This window comes from Festucalex cinctus, chromosome 4 (assembly GCF_051991245.1).
Source record: "Festucalex cinctus isolate MCC-2025b chromosome 4, RoL_Fcin_1.0, whole genome shotgun sequence".
NCBI classification, from domain to species: domain Eukaryota; kingdom Metazoa; phylum Chordata; class Actinopteri; order Syngnathiformes; family Syngnathidae; genus Festucalex; species Festucalex cinctus.
In genome coordinates, this window is record NC_135414.1 from 24,852,139 (window position 1) to 24,872,975 (window position 20,837).

Consider the following 20,837-nt stretch of genomic DNA (forward strand, 5'->3'; position numbering starts at 1 on the left):
AAATCAAAAGTCGTGTGGGGAAGATGATTATCAATTTTTTTTTTTCCAATAAATACTATATTTACAAAGAATAAAAATTTTCTCTGATATATTTCAGGATTCAAGCTTTATAGGGTGAATCAAAATGTTGCATTTCAAATCTCCAACAGTCAAGATAATATGATGCGGTGTAGCATTATTGAGCATCAAATATATATAATGCCTCTCTGACTAATAAAAACCGTATTATCTCACAAATTAACAGCTCCCTCAAACTGGGAAAGAAAACATGTCGCAACTCTAATTAACTCCATTCATAGACGCTAATGTTCTCACAGAGACATTAAACAGTTAACTGCTGAGTCTGACCCCATTTGAGCTCTGCTAACCAAAACAGCAACACATACCGATGCATAAACAGTCCCTTCGGTGTGTAGAGTCTTACCGCATGTTGTGAATAGGTTCCCTACACAGTACTGATTGTACATGATCATTATTTGGAGAGTGTCCCTCATGTGGATTAGTTTTCCTGCAGACATAGGATTGCACTACAGTGTTCTGAGTGTCCGTGTTTACAGCAAATTACCGCATCCACCAATTCTGCCACTATTTGTGCCGTTTTGCTGCATTTCTCAATAATAGTCCTATTAATTTTTGTTTTAAACTGGTTTCACTTGACAAAAAAAATTAACGTTTGTATTTTGTAGGGCCTGACCGATAAGGATTTTTTTAGGCCGATTCTGATCTTTAACAGCAAAAAATTCTGATAAGCTATTAATTGGCCAATTATTTAATTAAAAAAAAAAAAAAAAGCTGGTGCAGGAACAGATTTACCGATTGTTCTATTTAGAAAAAAAAAAAAAAAAAAAAAAAAAAGCATTTTCCCTGAGTTTATTACCTAGGCTGTGATGTATCAAAGATTGTTTCTCCCAATAGACAATTACTATTGTGATTCTAACTATCATTGTTGTTGTCAAAATAAAATAAAAACACAAAGTATTATATCACAAGTTTCCCTTTCATACACATCCCTCGTAATCAGAGAAGCAAAATGTTTTTATTTGAGCAAATATTCGGAATTTTCCTACAAGATTACAATTCCAGACACTGACCGGACAACAGTTATCTCTTTTATGATTATGAATGCTAACACTACTTGACGAGTTGAAAGGCAATTAATTGGTCAAGGCCATAAAAGGACCCATAAACGAAGTTGGTGCACTGTTGTGAGCTGCCATAAAGATTGAACGTTTTGATCTTAAAGACAAATAACAGTGTTGTAAGATCAAAAGAACATTGACTAGCTCGTCTTTTGGCTGGAACACTCTGCTCCAATGTTCAATGAAGGAACTTTGAGCTGTGTATAACCAGTATAAATCTTAAATAGTTACACTATGTCTATGAGGAGAAGCGTATGTATTGTAAAATAATATCCACATGAAAGGTTGATAAATAAAGTTTAAAAGTTCTAGGCTAAAAGTCTGCTGTCTGTTCACCATATGAAGGCCTTTCCGGCATGCGCTGGGCCTTATAGTGCTGTAAATCAGCAGAGGGTGCATATGGTAACAAGGTCAACAACACCCACCCACACACTTGTGTACACAGACTGATGTAAACATGCGCTTGCTCGTGCTAGCCACTTTTCTAGATAGTAACAGCGTCAATTAACTGATGCAGTAATAAATACTGTCATTTGATTTTCATCCATAGTAGTAGCCAAACTGTTGACATCGTTTTTCTACCTCTGGAATGCTTTCCAGAGGAGTAGCTTAGCTACCCATAGCTGGTGTCTTTTTGTTCTTCTAGTGCACTCCACTTCATTTGCCTCAAGAAACAATTAATCAACAATGAGCAATCATTTCCATAGAGTCAGCATAATGCTTCACAATTCATTAATCAATTAGTAGCTTGTTAGGCAAGTCTCTTATGCCAAAGATGGGGAGCTACATGTTGTTACCATCACTACCGTGACATATTTTAAAAAGAAGACTGCATTTGAGGGTGCCTTGGAATTGGAGCAGCCTTTGTGCACCGTTATTTCATTGTCAACCCTCAAAGGATGCAGCCTCTGAAATGGGACGATTTAGTCCATTCAACCCTAATATCAAGTAAACAACCTTGAACTAGAAATTGGACAAAACACAACAAAGATGAAATTATTGAATAAAGTGCTTTGAAAAATTTTAATGCCTATTTTTTCTAGTACTTCAAGTACAGTACTTCAATGTATACATTGTAGTGTACATCTCTTAGTAGGCAGAACCGCTCTGCAGTAGGACTTGGACATTAGAGAAAGGTTATGGTGAGCCTGAGACAATCTATAGGCCTCCCAGTCTGTCTCTGCTCACGTTTCATCTGCCCTTCTCTACTTCTATTACCGTGGCAGCCTTACAAGTCACACTTGATCAGGTGGTTATGCAATGACTACTGCCAGGATAACCTACAGATTAACAAACTGCTATTACAACGGTGACATAGCCTACTTAGTGACTTGGAAATAGTACAACTTGCAAAAAAGTGAACAGAGAGAAGAAACTTTTGCGATCGACATGGGGATGAAGTAATGGTTCTCCTGGGCAAAGTCTGGTGTTTATCTGACCCATCCGCCACCCGGAACACCACATGGACTTTCTCGCTATATTTAGATACACCACATTCCCTTCTTTACCTTACTTATTGTACCAGGCTACATTGGTCTATTGAATGTGCTTCATACTTCCAGACAAATTTATACTAAAGTCACAAAGTGGTACGTTTATGTAAATGATTGTTACTATTTGATTTGATTTTTTCAGCAGACCTTTTCTACGCAATATGTTTTGCACTAAGTAAACATTGTTACCACTGACAATATCATCACATTTTGTAGGATGGTTACTAAGCAGGATTGTGCAAAACTTCATACTGTAAATAGTTTCCAACGAACTTTTCAAGGAATTACAATTTTGGTGCAGATTCAAATAAAGGAATTTATTCCAAATTTTAACCATTTTACCTTCTTGATGCAACACTCCAGACTCCACCCTCAATCAGAATGGTACCATTCGTTTAATTGTAGCGTATTTCATCATCCACCATCAAACAGCTAACGAACAAAACCAGGGACAAACAAACACAATTGTGACGCTTCATGATGTTTTGCTCCCCTTGGCAGTTGGCACACATCTTCTTACTGAATACTCTTTTAGTTTGAATTAATTGTTTGTGTGTGTGTGGTCTTCTCTCCTCAGGACCTCCTCGCTTCCTCCCTTAGACTGGCCGCTGCCAAATCAGTTTGGTCAGTACGAACTGAAGATCGAGGTGCAACCCAAAGCACACCACCGAGCACACTATGAGACCGAGGGCAGCAGAGGAGCTGTCAAAGCGGCGTCGAGTGGCCATCCCATTGTCAAGGTATCACATTTTGGCATTTAACACTTTGACACCAGCACATTGTTGCCAACTCTTTTAGTGTGTTACGCTATTGTGCAATTAAACCAATACTATTTGAAAAAGTTGAACTCTTACGCCCATAAGTGCACATTGTACACAAAATAAGAGAAATAGACTGAGCCCAAATTAGTTGCTGAATTCAGCAGCCACTTCCTCAGAGTCAGACTGTTTCACAACTTTTCAGGGATTTCCTTCCGCATTTGAGACACAGTTGGCGTTCACCACGAGTGTAGAAACCCCCGTTTGCACTTGGAGCACTTTTCATGCTTGAGGTGCAGATGCCAGTAACTGATAATAATGTTATGGAACTATTTTTCTGCCGCCAACATCCTGGTGTTTCTTCAGTAGTTTTTACCAGATCAGTTAACTGTTCAATATTGTGCAACTGCTCTATGTTGATAATAAGCATCTACGGTGTGATTTTATTTTGCATGTATATTCCACTAATTTTCAAACCAGCACTGCATTTGCCTTATAGAGAGAAAAATTATATTGGGCAACCAACATTAAAAGACGTTGTTCCATTAATAATTTATGGCTGTGGAAACAAGCATCTTCCAATATGATTAAAGTAGAACCTGTTGTGAACCTTAACCCTGGCTGTGTTCCTGCTATGAGCTTTAATAGTGGCCCTATCAGCCCATGAGGAACACTGCATATATTCCATTCGCCCAACTAAACAACTGTATCGTCACAATGTAGTCACAATTATTTTAGTCATATTTTCCAAAATGAAGATAACTTTGTCTGTAACTTTAGTTTATATTGCTTAGTTAACAGTCTGCCTCAAAAGTAGCACACAAACTTTGAGATCATTATATTACACAATTCAATATTACCTAAAAAAGTTTGTTTTATCTTTTTTTGCTGTGGCTTTTCGTGATTTAGCTATTTATTTATTTGGTAAAAATGTGGAACACTTGGGGCACATCTCATCTTTACTTGTTGGACAGCAAAGAATCTAAGAATGAAAAAAGCCTGTTTAGTTTATCAAGGTTTTAAGGGGTGGCAGCTCAACCTTGGAACTACTGAAAATTTATTTAAAAATCAGAACACGCCTGAGGCTGGATCACATGTTCGTGGTCTCGTTGCCTAAGTTTGATGTTTCTTTTATATCTACTTGTGTTGGCTAACAGGTTTTTAAAAGCTCAGCAATACATTAAGTATGCAGATCGAGCACAAGATAAGAGCGTTATAACCAGGTTTAGAGCAGTTCGAACAAAGTTGCAGGTGGAAAGGTCGAACAGCTGTTGGCATGAAATCCCTTGAAAAGAACCTGGAAGACCAAAGTTTTATTATATTGCTGTCGGTTAAGAAATGGCCTCTGTCTGTTCTCACACATTCAGTCAGGCAGGCTCCCCCTCCAGGCTGATAATTAACCATTTCAACCTCAGCGTGACCAAGATTCTATCCTCCCATATGTGACGATGCATAATTTAGCGGTCAAAGTTTGTCAACCAAGCTTTGCTGATCACTTGTCCTGATTTCTCGTCATTTGTTTGGGTCTTGCTGTTGCTTCGCATCCTGTAGTGTTTTATACCAGTATATAATAAATTGCATATTTGTAGTTAGTCATTTGAAATTTTTGAGTTAAATCACCAGATCAACTGTGGAATTTGGTATTCTATTGTTGGCCTTTATAAGACAGCATAGGCCCTACTTTACACAGAACATTTGTGGGCTACTATTACCCTCCATGTAATAAACATAAACTATTTTGTTTTATTAGGAATGGGCGAGTACTAACCAGGTTTTGTATGAGGCTGATACCACCCCATTTTGAGGTGTTGGGTACAGGTGAAGTCTGCAAAGAAAATGTGACATTAAGTCCTCCTAGGCGCTATGGTAGTTTGACACATCAGCGAATCATAATCTGTGTCAGAAAGAAAGGTTTTGTTCACAATTTTTTGGCGTTATGTTAAATAAAATTTTATATGTCAAAAGCATACTGGAGGTGTCAGTAATCTGTATGAAAAAAAAGTGGTATTGAACATCCCTAGTTTTTATGTAGATGTCATTTTTAGTCCAGGTGTACAGGTATTTTGGGCCAAATAATCTTTATTCTATTAAATATCTGTCATTAAATAAATTTAAAGAAAAATCAGAAAGCAGTAAAATATAAAATTTGCCAGATGCTATGGTTACCTTACCATGTACTGGTACTCACGTTCAGGGCTGAACTGGTCATCTGAAATACAGGGCAGATGCCCGGTGGGCTGACGTCTTTTGGGGCGATGCAGTGCGTTTTAATTATTACTTACCTACATTTTACCCCAAAAAACTGTCCCATAATTTAGAGGGACTATTCCGTTAATTCATTTCAAATATAGATGGCAACCTGAAACGTCATCAATCAACATCAGTGGCAGAACTACATGATAGACAGGAGTCGGGCCGGGCCGGGCCAATGGGCCGAAGTCAAAATGCCAGGGCCGAATTTTTGTGCCAGTCCATCCCTGCTCACGTTGTATATATAGTGACTGTAAATCCAAAATTCACCAAAAGTCACTGAAAAATAAGCCAATGGCGGCGCACTATGACTGTAAAAAAGGATGGGACCTAAACAGAAGTGCAAGTCACATGACTTGAAGTCACTGATGATTTTAGAATCTCTGTGGGACACTTTTTGTCGGACATTTATTTTAAGGGTGAGTAAAAAGTTGTGAATGTGAATTTTTATTTACTGCAGTTTTTAGGCTGCTGATTAGTTTGTTGTGTTGAAATATGTGTCCCTATAATTGTCGCCAAAACTACAAAATAAACATTTGCCTAATGTGATGCATGAGTTTTTATTATCAGAACTTGCCCTTCAGGTGTCATATTATTTACTAAACATGCCATGCGCCGTATTTTGTCTTCATCTTAAATCGTCATTGCCATTGTGACATCATTCTTGTTATTCCAAAAACACATACTACGAACAAAACAATACACCTGCACCTTTTCCACACGCTACATGTAGTATTAGGACATAATAGTTAGGAATGTGCCAAAGGTAATAAAGGGTTAACTTCCGAGTTACTTGACCCTATCCACTGGTTGCAAGGGGGTCAGAGCACATGAGTGTAAACAAGCTTGTACATATCGCGTTTCCCAGGTGCACCCAAGGTGTGGATAGTGCTATTCCCTGGAGGCACAATAACACTTGTGCCAGCAAAATCTGATCACAGTCATCCAGCCGCGCAATTTGAATAATAATACGGCATAATTGATGTCTCAAATAATATTTTATGAGTTGCAAAGAGGATGACACAATGCAGGATTTTTTTTTCTGCTTTGCATCTTGTCTTGTCATCCTATTCCACACACCAAGCAAACTGTAGTACTCCAGCAGCAGCGGCCCTCTGTTGCAGACTCTCCTCTCTCATTCCTGTGAGCCCTGCACTATATTCTCTGTGGGGCTTGACTCTAGTGGTGTGATGTCACCCGATGACGCCACGGCTGCCATATGGGCATGGCCATGACTTCCTTTTGTGACTGTGCTGCGCACCGCTGAGCTGCCGTATCAACAGAAAACAAGGACTGAGAACAGGGACTGCTGGGTCGTGTATGTACATATTATTTTTGTTTTTGTGGGACTCCTTTGAGCACAGCATTGTTTTTTGTTGACATTTTGGACTAAGAGGGGTAAATGAAAACAAGATAAATGTCTTGTATAACTCTGCATACTAAGTTAATTGTGGATTTTTGAAGTCTGATTAGCCTTAAACCAGAATGAAGCGCACCCCCAGACCGTCAAGCGCACGCCAAAAGCAACAAGTGGCGACTATTGCAGCGTGTTCTTCATATACGAATCTATGTCCCGTGCTTTTGGTTAAAGTCAGGTATGATAGGTCCAGTCACCTACAGTCCTGAAACACACAAGTGGTATAGAAATTGGATGGATTAATGGATGAATGGATGGATGGTTGGTTGGTTGCTTGGTTGCTTGGTTGGTTGGTTGAACACGATATCTTTTTTCATGTAATGATACATTATAGAATGGCCATATCTGTGCCCGACTGACTGCGGCTGTGTTAGCCATTCCTCAGGGGCCAGCCACAGATCACAATCGGTACACCTGTTGCTAGGAGACATATAAGTCCAAAGCCTCTCTGGCTGGCTGAGGTATCCTTGTGCGTATTTAACCAGCTTAATTGAGTGCTGCTGCGCCCACACAAATACAAGGAGCACTTTGGTAATACCTGCTGGGCCGCGGATGGAGGCGAGCAGACACAAGACAAAAACTGGCGGATATGACGAAAGAACAAGCATTCTATTTTTTTATTTTTATATATATTTTTTTTTTTGCAGAACATTATTACACTGCACATTTAACCGTGCTGGACAATGAGTGCGTACACAAAGATGGAAAAAAAAAACTATCTATCTATCTATCTATCTATCTATCTATCTATCTATCTATCTATCTATCTATCTATCTATCTATCTACATATATATTCTTTCCCCATAATGATTAAAATAACTCAAAACTAAATGAAATGACTCACCCATTAATGACGCGTAACGGAAGCTGGGAAAGGGAGGCTTGCTAAAGACACTTCATACAAGTGGAGAAAACTAATTGAAAGGCTGATTATGAATATTTGGAACAAGTACATCATGTACTAACCATTAACTGTGATGACGGGTGCCTGTGAGATGAGTTTCTTCACCATAACACTAAACACAACAGACTTTTTGCCATATACATTGCATTTTCCATTGTACTGATGTTAAATTATAATAAGACGTCACGTATCGTACTGAGCAGCCATGACAGAGACGTGTGGTTGTCCTCATCGGATATTTCAAAAATCGTGCTGTTTTTCTGAGAGATTTGAGTACATTTCCCCACTGATTTTTGGTTGAACTCCAAATTCTGCGACTTCAGGGGCAGTTGGCAATAAAATAAAGAGATGATGCATCTGTTGACTTTGACCGTGTATTTAAGCGCCTCCAACTATTCTGGGAGATTTTTGATTTATTGTTTTGATTGCTCAGCTCTCTCACCCCCTTTTTTGTTTTGCAGCCCGTTTATTTCTACGTGCCGGCTCCCTAAATAGACTGGCTGCCATAATTGGCGTGTAGACAACAATTCCAAGGCTTCTCACTTGAAGCTGCTGTTGCTTTGCCGCCGGGCTTTATTTGATATAAACACGGTGGAAGCCGTTCGTCGTAATCAGGCTTAGCGCACAGCGAAGAGACAAGTCACAAGGAGTATGAGTTTCATGGAGAGGTCGGGGGAGGATAGAATGGGAAACAGGAAGGAGTGAGCGCAGGCCCGTCCTCCAAGGCCATATACAGCTCTGATCCAGTATACAGTAAATGCTTGTGCGTATATGTGTGTGTGCGCATGTATTGACCTTGTTTAAACAAACAGTCAACTGGCTCCCTCTGCCCTCCCTTGCGTGCTGGGCAAACAGCAAACCTCTGAGATCAACACAGTACATATACATGACAAAATAAATAAAAAAAAATAACTGGAAAATAGAAGAGCAGCTTTCTAAACATTTTCTTCCATCGGAAGTGAATAATCTACTCGAGGCGCAAACGTTTGACATCATAAAACCTTTATTTACTGTACACTAGAGCTAATATTTTAAGTACCATGATACAATTCCTAATTATACAAGTTTAAAGAGATTTTAACCATAATATTATTCTAACTATGCATCCATCCATCCATTTTCTGTAGCACTTGTCCTCATTAGGGTCACGGGTGAGATGGGGCCTATCACAGCAGACTCTGGGAGAGAAGTTCGATACAGTACTGTACATCCTGGACAGGTTGTCAGCTAATCACAGGGCACGATCAGTCAAACAACTATATTGTAGTGTATTACAACATTAAAAAAAAAAAAAAAAAAGTAGTCTTATGGAATGTGAGGCAAGATTTTAATTTGAAAATCTCAGGACTGCGAGGCAGACGTGCTTACCACTATTTCACCGTGCTGCCGATCATACAACGAAATGAAGCGGTAGAGGAAACAGGAAGGTGGGACCCTTTTTTTTTTAGATTACAGAAAGTAAAATGTCCAGTTTTATGGATATGGATATCATCACACGTTTCAGCTTTGCCATGACTCGAACTCTCTTCTGTGCTGGTAAACAAAAAAAGCCAAAGAAAACAAAAATTTGTACAATTATTCAGATGACTTCCTGAAGTCTTGCCTGACCAAACTACAGCCAGATAAAAATGACCTTCGCCGCCATTGCGCTTGTTTCCACATCTGTCACATGCATACATGCACACACATACTTAAACCCGACTATTAACCCCTGAAGGACCATCATTTACGCTAAAGTCAACGTGCTCCGTCCCCCTCCCCCTCCCCCTCTCTAGCGTAAGTTGAAGAGCTTATGTGCGTAAAGCCCCTTGCTCACACACATACATACGCACACACGCATACTTGATTGCATACACAAAAAGTCTCACCATGGCAACGGTGCAGCAACACAGGGAAACAACTTAGCAGAGTCAGGCGCTAGATGTAAGAAAGTGTCGAGTTACGGCCTGGGCTGAGGTGGACGGTGACTTGTGACAAGCGTCAGGAAGCAAAATTGGGATAGCAGAGTGTTGAGGACATGTAAACAACAAATTACTATCGAACCACCCACCTCTTTTTTATTCAGTATTTGCAATTTGCTAAATGGAGAAACAGTATAGAAGATGGATGGATGGATGGATCTATGTATACTTCATGTTTGAGTCTTGGAAAAGTTAAGCAGCTATAAGTTAAGCAGCCTTCATGTTACCATGACTGTATAGAAACAAGCCCAAAATATTGTAGCGCCATTTCATCAAGAGCTGCAAAAGAATATCTCAACTTACTTGCTTGGACAAATCGGCAAGCTCTAAATATTCTCATTCCAATGTGTACCAGTTGTTTTTGCTGAAACACGAAAGCACTTCGTGCTACCTCCTCTTCTTCTTCTGTGGAATAAAAAATACCGCACTGGAGAATCAGCTCCCCCTTAGTGCTCATACATATGAACCAACACCTAATACAACCAATCTCAAATTTTAAACTAAATCTGTTTCCATTTTTTCCCATAGGAAATGATGAAATTAGAAACGGTCTGTTCCAGGATCAAATTGCTGCAGTCATAAAACATACACATTTATTAAAAGCACAGGCAATTTTTCAAGTAGAATGTTAAAGGCCTTTTCACACTGCACTTGGTTTTCATGGGTTTCATGGGTATGGTACAGGATGGCGTAGAAAAAACAGTGGCCAGGCGCAAGTGTGTTCATATTTGGCACTTGTTGCTAAGCTACTAAACAAATAGTAGCCTGGTGCCTTTTCCCGCTGGTTTAAAATATTTGGATGTAAAATAGTTCAACAGAAAGCCCTGGATTTCCATATTAGGCGGAGTAGCAGACATGATGAAAATGAAGCATTTGCAGCTAAGCTATATTTGTATTTTAAGCTAAAATATGTTATTGGTAAAATTCTGAAGACAAAAGTTTCTCCGCTTGTACCCAAACTGGTATATTCAATATAGTGGAAATCTCCATTGCTTTGTGTTCATCACTTGTTTTGTTGAGGCGGGTTTCTCTTTTAGATGAATCCATTATGAAAAGCAAAAAATAAAAATAAAACATGCCCAGTGCCAGTCATCCTCTGACAATCACTGAACTGAGCTTTCTTTAAAGTAACCTCAAATGAAGTCCTCCATGATGCTGGTTCAATTCAATTTCCAAATTATATGACCTTCAAGAGCGTTCGACTTAGCCGAGCACATGTGCACGTAAATGGAAACCCAATTTGTGTTTAGGCCAGGTATTACCTTGAACACATCTTTGCTGCGTGTACAATTTCATGTTTACACGCAGCCCTGGAAGATGTTTTTGCCCCTGAGCTTGTTGCCCTTATTACTGGACAAGTGGAACAGATGAAGGCCAAAAATAAATGGGGACTTTATTTAGTGGGAGCTGGATATGTAACTGTATCCAGCTGTTTTATTTTCGGGGAGAGAGTTCATCCCCAACCCAAACCCAGTCTAGTCAGAGTCAGCAGCAGCGGTACTGTTGGTTAACGGCCTTTAATATAGAAGTGATCTTTTTTGAAGATCCAGTTTCTTGCTGACTGGCCAGCAAAGTCCATACAGTTTTGCTGTGGACAGCCACAGAAGATGAGTTAAAAGTGCAGAGACCACCCTCCTGCGGTATTTCACACTCAGCACAGATTCAGGGTGACTCCAGAATGTGAGACAAGTCAAGAGTGCAAGCGGTGTGTTTTTTGTTGTCAAGACACATCCTCAACCAGGACCCCTCTTTTACCCTCATATGTGTTTAACCCGACCCCCCTTCGAAGAGTGCTTAGACTGCCATTCGTCTTTTGTTGTTTCATAAACACATTGTGTTCAAGCCGGAGCGCTAGTGGCAGATGACTTGCACAAGGTCTAAAATTAACACGGCCAAGTCCAAACTAGGGTAGATTTTCCATTTGGGGCATAAATATCTGAAGGCTGAAGGCAAATGTTTGTACCAAAATAGCCCATGTCATAAAAGACGTTGCTGAGTGTCTTTACCACGTTTGATGTCATTTACAGGCTGTCTCAATTTGATACACACATCAACACACCAGCATGTGTCTCAACATGGTGCAACTGTCTGGAGCAAGTTTTTTGGCACTGTCTATACTTTAAGACCCAATCCAGCTCTACACTGTCTCCATGCTCAAAGTTTAGTGCGGGCCACATTAGATTGCTGGGGCTCCACATGATATGCTACCAATTTGTATGTTTTGAAGAAAAATCAAGTACATGATATGACCTTCAACAACCATCATTAATACTTTTTCTAAAAACGTCACTACTTTCTCCTCGCCTGAACTTTTTTCCCTGTTTGCCTGTCATTCTTCGAGTAGTTTTACCCTTATGAGCAACGCAACCGTGGTTTAGCTCTTGTTGTTAAAGTAAATGTTATTCTTCAAACTATCCCCACTTTAGGGCTCACGTGTTTATTTTATGTTAACAGAGACGGTTTTGTAGCACTTGGCGGCTGATACTTGAAGCGCCCTTGTATTTTTGAGAACTAATTGTAATTATTGAATCAAAGAGAGAGGGAATTGCCAAAATACAGCTTTTTAGAAACGGTTGCACATTGGAGTGTGCGAATAAAATAGTCTGTCTGTATTCTGATTGTCAAGCGTCATTGCAATATGAAAGGACACATTTGTGTGGTCGTCTTGTCAGGGTTTCCTGCTTGCTTGAAAAGATACCCTGGCTTGCTAAGTGTGTATTAGTCATCATCACGCCATACCAAATCATAAAGAAATAAATTAAAGCTCCAAGAAGTGATGAATGGGCTTGCACATCCATACAGCCACTACACTTGTCATGGTGGAGTGAGGATGTGTGTGCAGTATTTCGAATTTCACGGAATACCAAGCTTCAGGTGCAGAATGTCTTATCATTTCATTTCATTAGTTGTCAAAATTTAATGCCATGCTCCGACTGTCAAGGAATGGTTTGTCTTTGAAAGTCAACATGGCCAAAAAGACTATAGAATGGTTTCAGCTGACTTTTGAGTTGACTTTTTAAGACTTTTCTTTCTCCCAAAACAAGCCATCTGGAGTCTCGCCCGCGAAACCTGCCAAACAAATGTTCATCAGTAAGACCATGAATATTGCAAAACCATCCAGATTGGTGATTTATGTGGTTGAAAATTAACAAACAGGCAATTTCAAGAGGGCTTAAATATGATGGGTTGCGGATTTAATGGCAAAGAAGTGGAAAGAAACAATTGCGATTTTTATTATTGCTTTTGTTTTGTGTTTTCTTCCGGCCTGTGGCAAAGCATCACATGAAGTTGGACTTCATCAGTTTTGGTGGAGTTTCTTGTCTTTCCACATGCAACTATTAATTCATTTTATACTGTCTGTGGCACATGTGCTGCTGCTGCAGATGAATGGTTTGCACTGCATTCATGAGCAAGCGCTGACCATCTGGGCAAAACAAGTGAGACCGTGTGGTTTTCTGAATATAAAAATTGTGTCATTTACACTCACGGACCATTCCGACTTGGATGCATAATGACCTGTTAGCTTGTTACTAGCATGATTTATTCTTTTATGTGGCTTTTAAGATCTCGTGTGGTTGCCAAAGATGAGCCCATGACTGGTTATTATGGAGGCCACATGCTGCTACTTAGTGTAACTTCCTTCCGAATACATTCCAAGTGCCAGATACTGTATTTTACAACGGAATGGGATTTTCTTCACTTTATACTACACCAGAAGTTATCTTCTCATGTGACTATTAGACTTTTTTCTTTTCTGTAATACTTCAATTGATGGGCGGCACGGTGGATGAGTGGTGGTTAGCACATCCGCTTCCCAGTACTGAGGACTCGGGTTTGAGTCCAGGCTCCGGCCTTCCTGGGTGGAGTTTGTATGTTCTCCCCGTGCCTGCGTGGGTCTTCTCCGGGTACTCCGGTCTCCTCCAACATTCCAAAGACATGCATGGCAGGTTAATTGGGTGCTTCGAATTGTCCCTAGGTGTGCTTATGAGTGTGGATGGTTGTTCGTGTCTGTGTGCCCTGGGATTGGGTGGCAACCAGTTCAGGGTGTACCCCGCCTACTGCCCAAAGCCAGCTGAGAGAGGCTCCAGCACCCCCCGCGCCCCTTGTGAGGAAAAAGCAGTCAAGAAACTGGATGGATGGACTTAAATTGACAATAAGCCCTAGCTTAAACTTGCGTACGGCAAATTACTGGTCAAGTCATGTTTATCCCGTCATGCTTATACCGTCTTGCTTCCATTGGAACACAATGAAAAGATTTTCTAAAATACACAGAATCTGTATAAACATCTCTTAGGTCTTTGCTTCACAATGAAGCCGAGGGCATGGAAATTTGTAGTTGTTCAAATCGAAACAATTAGCAATTGAATTTATTGAAATGCAAAAAAAAAAAAAGATCAACAGAGGTTTTGTGCCGTATTTCCTGTTGAGCAGTAATATTTGGACTTAACGCAAATCCGTTTGAACTCTTAAATTGTCAACGCTTTGGGGTAAAGATAACATCACTCTATGATTTGCATTACATTTTCTGGGCATGGTTGTTTGTGTCTTTTATAATAAGCAATGATAATTAAACAGATTCCCTCATAAATAGCATTTGAATTCTGAGAAAGGGCAGTTCAAGAAATAGCTAAATGGCAATTAGTTGACAAATTGTACCACAGGAAAGCCTGGGTGCAGCATAAATCGGAACATTGCAATAAAATGTTGACTATGGAGTATAAGCACTGCAGTGCCCAAAGCTAAAGGCACAGCAGCAGGGTACGCTAACGTTAGCATCTGTGTTAAATTTGTCATTTCTGGTTTTAGCAGTGAGTGACCGGAAGTGGTTTAGGCGAGTACCTGTATTTGCCAGTATAAAAGTGCCTTATCTAGCCAGTAGAGCTTGGAATAGCTGAGTACTTAACATGCATTAGGAAAGATGCATAAGGGTGACTACTACTACTACTACTACTGTGATTGCTTTTCTGAGCTGAACATACCTTTGAATGAATTACCTTTTGATTAAGCATGTTGTATTCACATAGGTTAATGTAGTTCAAGGCATGATCGTGACTATTCACACAAGCCTTTTCACTCAGGTTGATTTTGGAACAGCTTGTGACAAATCCCACTTGCTCTCCCTCCAGTTACCACAGTATTGGACAGAGGGTTGACGCGGTGGCGTGTGACGCAAAGCTTCGATGAAGACGGCGTCAGTAACCAGCTGCAGCTCGGTTGAGGCTTGGCAGTTTCCAGGGTGCAAACAGCACTGAAAGACCTTGTTCTCTGCGAGCCTCGCAGAGCTGCCCTCCATCTAAGCTGGGGATAGATCGGGGGGGTGGACTATGAGGGCAGTACAGAGCGTGCAAATGTGAGCGGGGGTGCCATCCTGCCGTCACTGTGTCTGCCAAGCACAACATTAGAACAGTAGTGGGATTGTGCGGCTTCTGGGTTTCAGAATAAGGTCCTCTCGTTTCCATTTTGCCCTCCACTCGACCAGACACACAACACTTTCCGCCATCAAATTTCTCACCTGTCTTCTTGAGTGGAAACTGGGGCGCCAACTCTCAGGACAAATAGAGAAAGCAGCTGCTTGCCGTTTTGTGCGAGGCCAACACGGTTGGCAGGCGTTAGAAAACTGGATTTGAAAAGGACGACAACATTATTACTGGCAATTTTCTCTCCTTGTCATACTCACTTGAACCATGAATGGGCTTTGTTTACACTCTGCTTTAGAGGAAAGTGCATCATTCTACTTTTTTGTAACAATGGCTTTTCCCTAGCTGGTACCCTGAAAGGAACTACCCTAAAATTCTACTCTGGACAAGGTACAAATGTTGAGCCGTGGGTCTGGTATTAATGTTGTGGGCTCACACCTTGAAAGATAGATGGTGTGAACTCTGCCACACAAACACACACACACACAAAAAAATCCTGTAAATGGCTTCTTTACGGCACACATCACGTCCCCCTTTCCCCATTCGTTCCAAAACGCGATTACTGTTGTCATGAAAAAGCTCGCTGCAAACAACTCAAGAAACGAAGATTTTTGTCCGAGGAGGCAAAACAAAAAAGGAGCCTACCTGGATAAAAGCACAGTACAGGATTAATATTGGCTCGCTAGCGTGCGGTAAAAGACGAGGGGAATTTCCAACCGACGCTGCCTTTGCAGGGCTCAGCTCTTTTCCCGCTGGACGAGTAGGTAGCTTTCCATGCTCAAATCAAAATGATTATGCTAATATTAGCTATCGGAAATTTGCGTGGTAGTCATTAATAGCCATCAGCTTGGTAGTTCACCCTTCCACACTAACCTGACCAGCCAAGCAACACTCACACTGTATCTGTACTGTAACGATCAATGTTGTGTTGTGTGCCTGTGGATTACGCCAGGGCAACAGAGAAGGGCTTTGCTGGGAGCTGCCATCTTGAAACCATGTTAACACAACCCTCGTTTTCTCATTCCGATTAAATCATTCATAGCGGCTGTACTATTATGCCGTGGAAATCTTTCAATATAAGTCGAGTCAAAGAGATTACCTTTTGATCACTGCTTAATTATCTTTACTTACTTAGTCAACACGCACAATGTGGTTTCTTTTCAATCAAAAGAATCAGGTGGACATGTTTTGAATTGCTCAGCCTTGGTGGAGATTTAGTTGAAGATGTGAATTATTTAGTTGTTATTGTAAAGAGAAACATTGATTGCACTTTCTTTCTTTCTTTTTTTCCCCCTTAATGTCATATTCTCGCTTTTCCATAGTAGCCCGAGGTGAACTGGGGAATTACTTGGTTTTGGGCATTACCGTCTTCTGTGCCGCGTATGGAATAGGAAAAAATATTGAGGCCTATTAAGTGAATCATCATTTAATGTCAAATTGCCAGATGAATCTCCAGTGCCTTTGCCAGAACTACAACAACCTTGAGTCGACATTTGAAATCCCTCCCAAACAAAAGTCAGACAGCTGAATGTTTCTTTGTTCACACCTTACAGCTGGACTCACATATGTTGGATTCCGTTTTCTGTCATGTTTCAGCTGCTTGGCTACAGCGAGAAGCCTGTCAACCTGCAGATGTTCATTGGAACAGCAGATGACCGTTACTTGAGGCCGCACGCTTTTTACCAAGTGCACCGAATCACTGGGAAAACCGTGGCCACAGCCAGCCAGGAGATTGTGATCACCAGCACCAAAGTTCTCGAAATTCCTCTCCTGCCTGAAAACAACATGTCCGCCAGGTACATGTCACAAGCATTTCCAGGTTGCATTTTTCATTTACGAGCTTCCCGCCGTGAGGGAAGTCCAACCCTGTTTATGGCGTTTATGGCCTCTTCCAATGTGAACTTTTATGTATTTTTAATTTAAACCAACAGAAAGTGGTCAACACCAAAGGGGTAGAGAAATAAACTTTATGTGGCTATTTAAGATTCTGCGTTATGACAATATTTGCATAAGGCCCTGTTTCATTTGTTTACACTGGAATTAACTGGAAAGGATGTGGTCTGGACTTTCCCATTTATTTTACATTTTAAATTTAATATGATTCTTCCAACCCCTGCTGTGATTATATTTGGTTTTCTGTGGATTTCACAAGTTACTGCCAACTACTTTCCCTTCCTCTTCCCGCAGTATTGACTGCGCGGGCATCCTCAAGCTACGGAACTCAGACATTGAACTGCGGAAGGGGGAGACGGACATAGGAAGGAAGAACACACGGGTACGGGTGGTGTTCCGAGTTCACATCCCTCAGCCGAACGGGAAGGTGCTGTCGCTACAGGCTGCCTCTATTCCTGTAGAATGCTGTGAGTTGCAATCACTCACACACAATTCACGTTTCTCTCAATGGAATTAATCAAAAGCCTAATTTTCACCAAGCAGCACATTTTTATTCAATTTGGAATGATGTGGAATTAACACAGTGCTGTCAACCACCTATTCATTATGCATGTGCTACCGTGTTGCAATGGTGGAAAACTTTGCTGCTGAGGTTGACAGCGTGCGGGCTGCGCATCATCAGCAACCTTGAAAAATTTGAATTGTACCGCTTCCTGACATAAATGCCTTCTGTTTCTTTACATGTGAACAAAGACAACTTAGCAAATGATTACTGTTTTGTCTCTGCTGCATCTCCTTCAGCCCAGCGTTCGGCTCAAGAGTTGCCACAGGTTGACAAATCCAGTCTGACCAGCTGTCTGGTGAGTGGGGGAGAGGAGATGGCCATCACCGGGAGTAACTTCTTTCCAGAGTCCAAGGTCATCTTCTTGGAGAAAGGCCCTGGTAAGAGCTTTGTTGGTGTATTTGTAGTTGTCTTTTCTGAAGAAAATGACTGGAGTTTGATTCATCATTGAATTAACTTCTACTTTCTAAATGGCTTAGTACATTTGTTGTAGCTAATGCAGTGCGTCTAAGAGAATTCTATTTATATGGCTTTCTCTTTGCAATCAAAACACAATAGCCTCACATTGAAATTTAAAATGGAGAGCATTCAACTGAGTCAGTCGCTGCCTGCCCAAACACTGTTGTAACTGCTCTGTTAAAATGTAGTTCACACATAGCAGAAAGTAAAGTCGTGTGAGTGGGAGCCCCTTGCATAGATCTTTGAGGGAAATAAGGCACAGAGGAATGTCCTCAGCTCTTTCAGGGGTATGCAGTGACGCATAGCATATAGAGATTGCAGCGTGGTTGAACGGTCAAGTCCAAAAACAGGAGCAAAGAGAAACCTTGGAGAGGAGGTAAAGCTGGGCCGCACGGTGCATGAAGGAAGTGGACTGTAGAAGAAGGCAGAAAGAGTGAACCAAAAGGGAATGGAAGATGATGATGGTGATGGTGATGATGATTGAGGTTTGTCTAAACGATCCTCCTCATCTCAACTAATCTTCCCGCTTTAGTGTAGAAAGGCCCTGATTGAAGTAATTGCAGCAATGGAAGAAATAAGAAAGAATGGAAGGCAGTGATTGATATTTTTCCATTTGGTCTAACTGAAAAACAAGTAGTTGTGTGATTTTAAGATGGTACCATAAATGGCTTCAGTCTGACACTGATCCCTTGAGTCCAAGCACATGTGATCCAACTAGGAACAAACAGAAATCACTCATCAGCCTTTTCATGTGTACATTTGTAGTCAAGACTGATGATTTGAGACAGACACTAAGACTTTGGAGTCAAAACCAAATCCAGACCTAAAGACTGTGAGTGGTTTAGAAGAGTCCAGACCAAGACTTTGTGGAGCTCAGACCAAGTCTGAGAAGTTGAAACCACAGCAAGACCAAGATTCTCCGAGGTCAAGACAAAATCCAGGCCAAGACTTTGAGGAGTCAAAACCAAGTCAACCAAGATTTTGAACATTTAAGACCAAGTTCAGACCAAGATTTTGACCAGAGCAGGTGGTCTTGGAGACTAAGACCAGATTAAGGCTTGAGATCTCCAAAATAGGGGGTTTTCCACCGCTGGAACTTTTGGAGAAATTTTTAGTTTACCTTAGTAAAATTCGGTTTGCGCGTTTTTCCACCAATAACAATTTCCAGGATAATTAAATTCCCCAGGGGCCATCTCAGGAGGAGGGTCTTGCTGAGCCAGGCAGGAACTTTGAGGGGGCGGGCTGTACTGACCAAGGCTGATTGGTTGGTCAAATTTGGGGGGGTGTTTTTACACCAGCTGGGTTCATCAAATTCATAGGTCATCAAACTCATTTGAATTAATTACCAAGAACTCAAAGATGCTGTGGAAACACAATTATAAATTCCCTGCTGAACTTTTACAACCAAGAACTCCCTTTACCTAGAACTCAAAGATCCTGGACTTGTTGGTGGAAAAGCAGCTAATGTGGGGACCATTTTATGAATACATTTATTTTGAGGATCTAAAACGTCTAAAAGTGTAGGCGCTTTCAAAATAATTTCTGTGGGAGGGGGTTACAAAATGATAATGTAGCATTTGTGATTATTTAAACCACTGTTGTCCTTACAGTCTTGGTCATTTGATTTTGCAGATTAAATACAATCAATTCTGCAACATGACCTCAAACCAACCAAAAAGTAGTCTTAAATTTGTCCTTGAGACCTAAACTGATCTTAAGTACTTCAACACTAACCATTCAAGGTGTATTTTGACGCTAAGTACTTTTTTTTGCAAACACAGTTGGACAGCACAGATTTTAGTAGGGAAATGAGGTAATTGTTAATATCATGAATTATAAAACATAGTTTATTTCATTGTTTTATTTGACACTTTTAACTCTCCATGCAGTAGAACGCAGAGAATCTCACTTTGTTAAAAATTCCACAATAAAGTAACAGTTCAATATATCTGTAGATTCTTGATCATCCAGGTCATGCTAATCCACACAGATTGATTTGATGCAACTTTATCTGTTTGTTGAAAACATTTCACCTCTTCAGTTTAAAATTTTAGGTGTGGAGTCTAGCAAAGGATGTTAAATCAAAGTTGAATGTTGAGAAGGTTGATTTAACATTGATTCAACATTCATTCAACATTGATCCAACATCCTTTGCTGTGTGTGTATGTAAGTGGAGGTTGTCCCGTGGGGGTGGTCAGAATAGGACGTTGTCACTTAATGTAGAACAAAAGAAGACTTTTGGATAAAAGCTTTAATGTTTTTAACAAACCAGAAAAGTCCAGTTGCTTTCATTCAACTGTCGCATACTAGCAATACAATGTTTTTATTTGTTATTGGACAGCAATGATAAACAGTACATAAAATTGTCTAGTATTTATGTATACACATCTTAAGTATTTATTTAGAATAGAATTGTAGAATAACCACTCTTTATCATACATTCAAACTAAGATTAAATAAAGTATATCAACTTTACAAGCATATACAAATGAGGCTCCGCTGTGACTGCCCTCCACCTGAGCAGTGACAGAAACACGCATGCTAACTTGTTTCGCAACGTTTTTTTCCTCTAATAAAAGCCAA

At 40.4% G+C, this 20,837-nt stretch overlaps 1 protein-coding gene across 1 annotated transcript in view; it reads left to right on the forward strand.

The window, feature by feature from the left end:
• Positions 1–20,837, forward strand: part of nfatc3a (nuclear factor of activated T cells 3a) — a 54,537-nt gene that overhangs the window by 15,285 nt on the left and 18,415 nt on the right. The window contains exons 3-6 of the mRNA XM_077519852.1: positions 3,210–3,372; positions 16,937–17,136; positions 17,528–17,700; positions 18,035–18,175. Of these exons, the coding sequence (XP_077375978.1) occupies positions 3,210–3,372; positions 16,937–17,136; positions 17,528–17,700; positions 18,035–18,175 (677 nt within the window). The remainder of the gene's footprint in view (positions 1–3,209; positions 3,373–16,936; positions 17,137–17,527; positions 17,701–18,034; positions 18,176–20,837) is intronic.